This window comes from Glycine soja, chromosome 11 (genome assembly GCF_004193775.1).
Source record: "Glycine soja cultivar W05 chromosome 11, ASM419377v2, whole genome shotgun sequence".
Classification (NCBI taxonomy): Eukaryota; Viridiplantae; Streptophyta; class Magnoliopsida; order Fabales; family Fabaceae; genus Glycine; species Glycine soja.
The window spans coordinates 15,144,584-15,154,303 of record NC_041012.1 but is presented as its reverse complement, the minus strand read 5'-3'; the positions used below and the strand labels follow the sequence as shown (position 1 = coordinate 15,154,303).

Here is a 9,720-nt window from a genome sequence, read left to right as displayed (position 1 = left end):
ACTAGACCACAAACACTTTCTGCAGCAAATCTTCATAAAAGTACAATCTGTTAGTGTCGTCTAATGCTCAAAGCTAAATTTTAGTGTACAAATCGAAAGAAACGTTAACAACATAAGAAAAAAATTGATAATGTCAAGACAAAATAATTTAAATATTCCCTTTTGTGCGCTATGGCACAAGTTTCCCAGTGTACTTATAGACGTTACTTTTTTATGATTGTTTTTAATACTTGAGGATCGTGTAACTGTTCCATTGCTTTTGTACTATGAGCCAAGTGCTAAAGTACTTGTTTTTCAAAATAGGATATTGAAACAGTATCGTCCAATGACTGATACTTTGGTTATCATCCAGAGCCTTTTTGTTCATGTTTTTCTCCTTGTATCTCATAAAGATAAATGAACCTATAGCTTAAGCATGAAAAGGTAGTACATAAAATTTATACTTTGTTAACATCAAAACCTTGGGGATTTAATTATTTGATACAGTTCAATGTGACTTGGACGCAACCAAACTTAACAGGATTCGGGTCAATTGTTTGAAATTAGAGCATGACACATGACTTAACTTCTATCTTTCTAGAAAATACAAAATAAAAATCTTCTTCCTTTCCTCTCAATTCATAACAATAGTTACAAGGATAAGAATAAATTCATTTGATTCGTTAAAAATTATGATATTGAAGAGGATAAATATTTTTGTTTTACATTTGATTTGAATAGGGATTAAGGGATAACACAAATCAAGGATATGAAAACATGACAAAATTTCTAATTTTTTGTTATTAAGAAAATCACAACTTTTTATCTTAGGTACAAAGTATTGAAAAAACACACATTCTTATTTTTATCTCTTAATAACCGAAAAATAGTAACTAATCAACATAATTATTTTAAAAGGAAACATTGAATTTTTTTTATTCTAATCTCTCTGTTTTTTTTTTCAATAAACACATTACATTTGATATAAGTTGCATTAAGATAATTAATACTATGTATTTTGGTAAATTTTTATATTATTTTACTTGTGTTGTCCATGATTCATCAAACAATGTACATGATATAAAATTCTCATGTAACTTGTATCTTTTACTATATTCAGAAAGACATTTCAGCTAGTTTCTAATTTTTTTATTAGCTGAAAAATTTGTTTGATTATTCAATAAACAAATTATTTTAGTAGATTTTGGTATTTTTTTAAACGTTACTTTAAGTATTTTTTTTAAAAACACTAGTTTCTAACTTTTTATATTTTCTTTTCTTTTTATACTTAATATATTTATCCAATTTCCTTATTACTCTTTTTAAATAAATCATGGTTTTAGTATTTTTCTGTTTTTTACACTTTTCAACTATTTCAACAATTAATTTTACCAAACACTATTTATTTAAGTTATGTTTGATAAAGAATTTAAGCTAGATTCTAACTTTTTTTACTAGCTGAAAAAATTGTTTGATTGTTCGGTAAATAAACTTTTTAATAGTTTTTTAATAACTTCTAGTGTTTTTTGACATTACTTAAAGTAGCTTTTTTAAAACGCTAGTTTTTTTTTGTTTTTTTCCCTTTTAATCCTTAATATATTTATCAAATTTTCTGATTCCCTTTTTAAATAAATCATTATTTTATTATTTTTCTATCATTTTATACTTTAAAGCTACATCAACAACTACTTTAACGAACACTTGCAATTTAATAAGCTAGCTTTCTAGCTACCAACTAGCTTTCAGTTAGTTTTGCCAAACATATCCTTAATAAGGTAGTTTTTCAGTTGTCAGCTTTTAGCTATCAATTAGTTTTTTTTTTTAGATAGCTTTTTGTCTTGTGTTTTTCTTCTTATCTTGTCTAGTACTATAATTCTTAACAAATCAAAAGAACTTTATGTATTTATATTTGTAAGATATAAGTAAAAGTAAATAAAGAAGAGATTAAAGATTTAGAGAGAGAAAAATTTAAACTAAGGTTATGTTCGACAAAACTAACTAAAAGCTAGTCGATAGAGGCTGAAAAATGTAGCTTATTAAATCATGTTTATAGTAGAATTAGCTGTTGAAATAGCTAAAAGTGTAAAATAACAGGAAAAAAAATTAAACCATGATTTATTGAAAAAGGACAATCAGGAAATTTGATAAATATATCAAGGATAAAAAGGAAATGAAATGTAAAAAGCTAGAAGTTAAAAGTTAACATTTTAAAAAAACGTTACTTCAAGTAGGGTTTCAAAAGGCTTAATTATACGATTGATCCCTTAATTATAATTAAATGTTCAATTGGATACCTCAATTATTAAAAAGTTCAACCAGGTCTTCCAATTGTTTTAAAACACTTCAATTGGATCTTCAAATTTTAAAAGGTTCAATCACATCCTCTAATTATTTTATAAACATTACAATCATACATTTTCCCCCTCTACTACGTCTACCTTAGTTATATCGATAAAAATAAATATTTTTACATTTGTTGTCAATATAATTGATATAAAAATATTTATTTACACTACTTTCGTCGATCAAACTAACAAAGTTGATAGAAAATGGTATAACTGTAGTGTTTTTAAACAATTTAAAGACCTGGTTTAACCTGGATCCAAATGAAGTGTTCTTAAACAATTGGAGGACATGATTGAATTTTTTAATAATTGAGGGACTTAATTGAACTTTTAATAATAATTAAGAAATCAATTGTATAAGCCTAAAACACTGGAAGCTATTGAAAAAATCTTATTTACACAACAATCTAATAAATTTTTCTGTTAGTAAAAAAAGTTAAAAATTAACTAAAATATCTTATCAAACATGGCCTAAGAGATAATAATAATTAAAGAAAATAAAAATCAAAGTTTGAATTTTATGAATACTAAAACTAAAAAGTGAAAATATGTCATGTGATTGTTTATGTGGCAAACCATGTGTTTATTAAATATTTAGACATAAATGGCATATTTTTACAAAATTTATCATCTAATTTTTTTTTCTGTACATTCAATATCATTTTTTTTTATTGTTTAGTGACATATCAACATTCTTAAAATATGAGAAAAAAATAAAATTCTGAATTAAAATTTTTTGCAAAATGGTGATAATTAAGTTTGGCCAAATATTTAATAACTAACATTCTAATTAAATAATTTCAATAAAAAATTTATATTTAATAATATATGATTTCATTAAGCTTTTTTCCAACAAAAAAATCATTAAGCATTTTTAAGTTTTTATTTTAAATTTTAATTATTATTATCATTGTCTGATTTTAATTTGAAATGTTTTTTATCTTTTAAATATAAAAATATAAATTAAAATAAAATATTTTAAAAATCATAAATAAAAAAAGAAAAGGATAGATTATATACCAACCATATAAAATAATCATTGTCATCATTTATAAAAATTGTGTTGAGTTTTATAATAATAACTTTAAAAATGATATCAATAGTCTAATAGTGATTTGTGATTAAATGGAAATATAAATTTGTTTTATATTATTCATGCATCATTATTAATTCATAAAAAAACTTAAAATAAATTCTAAAAATAAAATATCTTCTTTATAATAATTACCAATTATTATTTTTTTAATTCTTTTTTATCACAAAAAAGCGAGAATAAAAAACAAATCAAAGCATTCTAAAATTATACTAGTTCGAATAAGAGTTTATAAAGAAACAATTAATTTTCTCATTTTATCTTATTGTTCTCGAAACAGAAAAGCAAGAGCATCACCAGCGTTGTCTTGCCAGCCTATATGCGTATACCCAACTATGTTAGATTCTATTTATCTATTTACTTACTTATTTGCTAATTCTTTTTAAATTTATTAATAAATAATACCAGACATATATATAGCAATTGAAGTAGAAAATGTAAATTTGGAAGAAACGAAGTAAAGGACCGAAATGGAAAAAGATGGAAAGAGAGTGGTGATCCTAGGAGGTGGCGTTGCGGGATCCGTCGTGGCTAAATCTCTTCAATTCCATGCCCATGTCACACTCGTTGATCCGTAATCAAAACATTCTCTGCTACTTTTTTATTTTTTATTTTTATGTTTAATTATTCGAGCAGAATTTTTTTAATTTGGATTTGGCTAATTGAGACACCCAATTTCTGTATTTAATTCATAAGGTTAATGGGTTGAAGTTTATGTACTGTGTTTTTTGGTTAATGCATAGTGGGCATTTTATCATACCCTTGTCAATTTTTGGAAACCTTGTCGCTTTTTGCAACTTCCCAAGTTTCCAAGTTTCAATTTTGTGGTTGAAAAGTGTGTTTTTGGAAGTGTTTGCCATTAGGAAATATGTTGGGGGGTTGAAGTGGTGGTGGTGTTCAAGATACTACATTGGCATTGAAGTGTTTAACTTTGTATGCACATGATGTTATTGTTGCTGTTGTCAAACTTGTCATTGTGTGCTCTTTCTCCTGATTGAGGCAGGAAGGAATATTTTGAGATTACATGGGCAAGTTTGAGGTGTATGGTTGAGCCATCTTTTGCAGAGAGATCACTGATCAATCACAGAGATTACTTAACCAATGGCGACATCATTACGTCCAATGCCGTCAATGTTACAGAAACTGAAGTTTTGACTGCAGATGGCCATCGAATTGGCTATGACTATCTTGTTATTGCCACTGGTCATGCAGATCCTCTCCCCAAAAGTAGGAGGGAAAGACTTAATCAGTTCAAAGAAGGTGAATTTGAACATATATCTTTGCCTTTGATGATCAGTTCAAATTACTTAGATGGGGAACAAAAATATTATGAATTTGATTTTAATCAGATGCTGAATAAATTGGGCCAAATATAAACCAAATTTTAGTTTTTTTGATAATTAATATTACAATTGCTAAGTTAATCTTTGAGGAGAGTAGGTTGCTGCCATTGGACTCAAGTAGGCCTGGTTATTACAAAGTAGCTGCAAGGTCTTCTTCACGTGGCATGAAATGAAGCAGTATATGGTTTAAGTGTTCTTTAAAAAAATAAAAGGACTATGGACCTCTTAAACTACCATGGAAGAAATATTATAACACATAATAGCTGGTTAAATTCTGAGTATGTTGTTATCTATATCGTTGAACTTGTTTAAAGCTGTCGGGGATTCTTTTGTACTGTTGTTTTTGAGTAAATTGAATCATGCATTGACATGGGTCATTTTAGCATAATGTTTTTGTGATTCTGTGAATGTTTTTTCTAGAATAGGTTCAACTGTGTAATAAATTTTTGTAGTCAGTGTTTGAAATCTCGAGTCGTGAAGTTCATTTTCTCTGGCAGACAATCAAGAGATAAAATCTGCTCAGTCCATTCTGATTATTGGAGGAGGTCCCACTGGTGTGGAACTTGCTGGAGAGATAGCTGTTGATTTTCCGGATAAGAAGCTTACACTAGTGCACAAAGGAGCAAGGCTTCTGGAATTCGTAGGGGCAAAAGCCGGGGATAAGACTCTAAATTGGTTGAAATCAAAGAATGTTGTGGTGAAGCTAGAGCAATCAGTTGACATGAACGCATTCACAGATGGACAGAAGATATATCAAACTTCAAATGGAGAGACCATTGAGGCAGATTGTCATTTCTTATGTATAGGGAAACCACTTGCTTCAGCATGGCTTAAGGAAACTGTGTTGAAGAATGACTTGGATGGTCAAGGTAGGATCAAGGTAGATGAAAGATTGAGGGTCAAGGGCCGGAACAACATTTTTGCAATTGGAGATATTACAGACATTCCAGTAAGTGCTTGCCATTACTAACTTTTATTCAGCTTTTCACAATTATATATTGTAGTTACCTTCTTTTATAACAAACTCAATAAGTTACTAAGTCTTGTGCTGTTTTGTATTATTCTCATGAGCTACACTAAGGTCATGGTTTATTGCCTGGGTTTTGGCCAGAATTTAGTTTCTTCTTACTGGTAATGAAAATATTTATGCAAAATGGATGAGTATATTATAAGCTAATGAAACTAGTATTCCTCAAATTCTATTTGTCTTGAGTAGTTGAGTAGAGGCTTTACTACCTGCCCATATCTTTCATTATTGTTCTTTAGGTCTTTTCAGTGATTTTGTTGGGAAAGTGTTTGAATCCTTGAATTCAAAGACAAAAGTTTAGCATGTGATATCAAATTTTAGAAGTGGACCTATATGCATAATTTCCTATAGATTTATGTGATTGTATTAGTATTACTTGGGCTTGTTATATAGGAGTCTCTTTGATTTTGTCCAATATAAATTGGTTAGATGCTATAATCTGTGGCATTTAAATCTCTCTACAAGCCACCTAATAGGAGGGTTTTTAATGGAAATCCAAACAACAGGAAATCAAGCAAGGGTTTTTGGCACAGCAGCAGGCTGAAGTGGTTGTGAAGAACTTGAAGGTGACAATAGAGGGAGGAAGAGAATGTAGGATGGAAACTTACAAGCCACATTCAGCAATAGCAATAGTTTCACTCGGGAGGAAAGATGCTGTAGCACAGTTACCATTCTTGACAATCAGTGGAAGAATTCCAGGATTCATCAAGTCTGGAGATTTGTTTGTTGGTAAAACAAGAAAACAAATGGGACTCAATCCTGTACAAGCTTGACTGGATATCGTGCACAGAGTGTATATAAATTACAAAACCGATCTGTTTCATTGTTTGTGTGGTATATTGGTGTGTTTTCAATTGGTTTTTTAAAGAATGCATCTGTACCATATATAAAATATCTTTATGCTTAAGTGGTGTTTCTTGAAATCATGAAATGTAACCGAGTCAGAAGCAGGATGCTGATGTTACCATGGAATCATTGTATCATTGACATATGTGGTTTTGATCAAATTGATTGGATGCTTCGTTGGTTTGTCTGCAGAGTGTTTGATATACTATATGAAGTTTTCTTTTCTGCACCATTTCTTTTCTGAATTTTTCTGCACCAGATAATACCTCGGCAGATAATAGCTGGCTTTCCCTAATGAGACAAGACTTTTGTTATTGTTATTGTTTTTTTATTTTTATTTTTTTTGTTGCACCATTTCGATGGAGATCAAGCCATGGTTTCCTCATATGTTCTGTTACCAACCTGACCTAACTAAACTCAGATGGGTATAAAACTGTTCTCTGTTCAGCATGTTAGACTGTTGACTTCCGTGGCCTAGGGGATTGCGTGTGCTGTATTAAATTATAAAGTTTTAGATAGAGTCATTAGTAATACGTTGTAATATTTAAAGTACGAATAATTTTGTATTAATAATTGTGGTAATGACAGAAACATAAAATATACAAAGACAAATAAGAGGGAAACGTTGTTATAGTATCTTCAAGTATGAGCTTTGACATATTCAAACTTCAAAAACTCAATAGGCCTATGTGAATTGACAAACAAGAAATGCATATTCTGCTTTTATTGGTAGCTAAAGAAAGTGCCTTTAGTGCAAGGTGCAAACTTATCTTAACCATGAGTAAATCCTACCCGAAACAAGGACACCCAAAACCAAATTTGCCAATCAGTTTATCTTAGTCATATTTTGTGTCATCATCACCCACTAACTCCCTAAAAGTGGATCTGTTTACTTCTCTAAGTGTGCATTCATAATCGGGAATGGTTTTTGCTTTGACATGTTGGCCAAGATAGGACAAGAAAAACTTTAGGTGAGACTATTTAAAAATACTTAGATGTTAACGGATATCAGATTTCTTGTTTCATGACAGAACACAATAATGTTGTTTAATCCATATAACACATCTTAGTTGAGTAAGTATTGTCATATAGGTATAATGGTTGTTGGTACATAGTTATTAGAAAATAAATAGACTATGCGTATAGTTGAAAATGCGATTTGAATTTGATATGATGGTGCTTCGCCAGCAAATCTTGTAAAAAAATATATAGTCCTTCCTGGCTGGTTGTTTCACACTATTTCACCCCTTTTTAATTTCATCACTATTTTCAAAGACAATATCAGTTTTGAGATCGATCAATGGTTTTACATTTCAAACTACGTGGGACAAGAAAAAAGGATCAAGGACCCATTTGCCATGAAAAGTTAGAATGTTTCTTTCAAAAGAGTATTGCTCAATCTTGTCTGGAGTGGAAGCAATCCAACCCACCATAACGAATCATCTGTCTAAAAATTGGTCAAGCCTATTGCATGTGATAACAGTAACTATCAATCTTGAGTATGGTATAAAATAAATGTAGTAGTGCAGGGTGGTAGAAAGGCTATAATAATAGGATTATAATGGGAAAATGTATTTCATTAGAGAGCATTGTTGCATTCAAGATTGCATGTTATCAAATGTTGAATTACTAGAATCATTAGCTAAAAGACTAAAAATTTGCCAAAATAGTTCAGCAAAGAAATAAGAAACTAATATCTTCCAAAGAAAAAAAAAGAATAAGAATAAACAAAAAAAAAAAAAACTATTCCTTTTGGGCCAAACTAACCTGGGTTCTGTAACTATTAGTTCTCCGGGAGTATATATGTTGTAAGTTCAGGATGAAAGGTGTATAATATTATACAACTTAGTAAAAAAAGAATAACTTGAGAGATAAGAATTTAAAGAGGGAGAGGGAGAAGAATCTAAAGCCGAAATCATCTAGATGGAATGGAAGAGAAAAGTCAATTCTTTACCCAATTAGTCAAAAGTTGATGAAAGTAACAGATAAAACCTTATCTTAAACTAAGGAATCAAGACTATATCAAACGCTTAGTTCTTAATCTATTATGCTAAGAAGGTCCTAGAAACTTGACGCCAGCATGCAATCACAACGCGCTTAATCTGCGGATCCCACTTGGAACTCCAGCTCATTCTCCCAACTCACCAATCACGGAAAAGAAAAATAAATTAAAATAAAATATCTTCTATTATGATTTTATTTTAAGCTTTTACATTTTAATAATTTTGTCTAAGAATTCTGAACAAGCAAGCTACGTCTTATGCAGCCTGGCACCTAGACCTTTTTAAGGAATTTTTCTAAGCAGCCATCATTGTGATGACTCATGAATACCATAGGAATTGTATTATTGTGAATTTAAATTTTTATTATGTGCTCTAAAGATTTTTAAACTTTTGATTAGTCAGAAATTATTATGAATTATGATTAAATGAAAATATAAAAATAATCTTTATAATGTAATTACATTCTAATTAAATTTTATACTATTCATAAAATAATTTTAATAATACTTTTTGTGATGTTAATTTTATTTTTTTCTTTTTAAGGAGGTTTAACTTAATTAGTTCAACATGATACATAAATTATCATAAACTTATTGATATAAGTCTTTGATTTTTACGAATAAATAAAATATTAATTTTTTTATCTTTCTATTACATCAACAATTTTATTTCATTTTTTTATTTCTTTTAATTATAAAATAAAATATACAAGTTTGTTACATAAGTATAACTTTTCATATTATAATGGTGTCTTTTTTTTTTCTTAAGAATTGAAAATAATATCAGAATATTTACAAATAATTCATCCACGTTGTTGAACCAAGAGTTTCAATGACATATTAATAGTGGAGTCTTTTCATTCTGTTAGAATAATATTTTTATTAAGAAATTGGACAGAGAGAAGTTACAATACCGCTTTCTGGTTTGTGTACTGGGAAGGTGGGAACTGCCAAGTTGACAGAAGCTACAGCTTCCATTTGGCTTTAATCTTTTTTATGTCCAAATTCATAATTTGACATTTGGACTTAATTTGATGATACATGCAATGACGTACGAAACAACATCTATTTATGTTGATGCCTTA

The 9,720-nt window shown here is 29.2% G+C and overlaps 1 protein-coding gene across 1 annotated transcript; it reads left to right on the top strand.

The window, feature by feature from the left end:
- The first annotated feature begins 3,735 nt into the window (after positions 1-3,735).
- Positions 3,736-6,862, top strand: LOC114373450 (apoptosis-inducing factor homolog A-like). Its single transcript, XM_028330913.1, has 5 exons — positions 3,736-3,754; positions 3,838-3,991; positions 4,421-4,677; positions 5,258-5,709; positions 6,294-6,862. Exons 2-5 carry the CDS (start codon positions 3,888-3,890, stop codon positions 6,558-6,560), a joined length of 1,080 nt encoding a protein of 359 aa, XP_028186714.1. The 5' UTR covers positions 3,736-3,754; positions 3,838-3,887; the 3' UTR covers positions 6,561-6,862.
- The last annotated feature ends 2,858 nt before the right edge of the window (positions 6,863-9,720 follow it).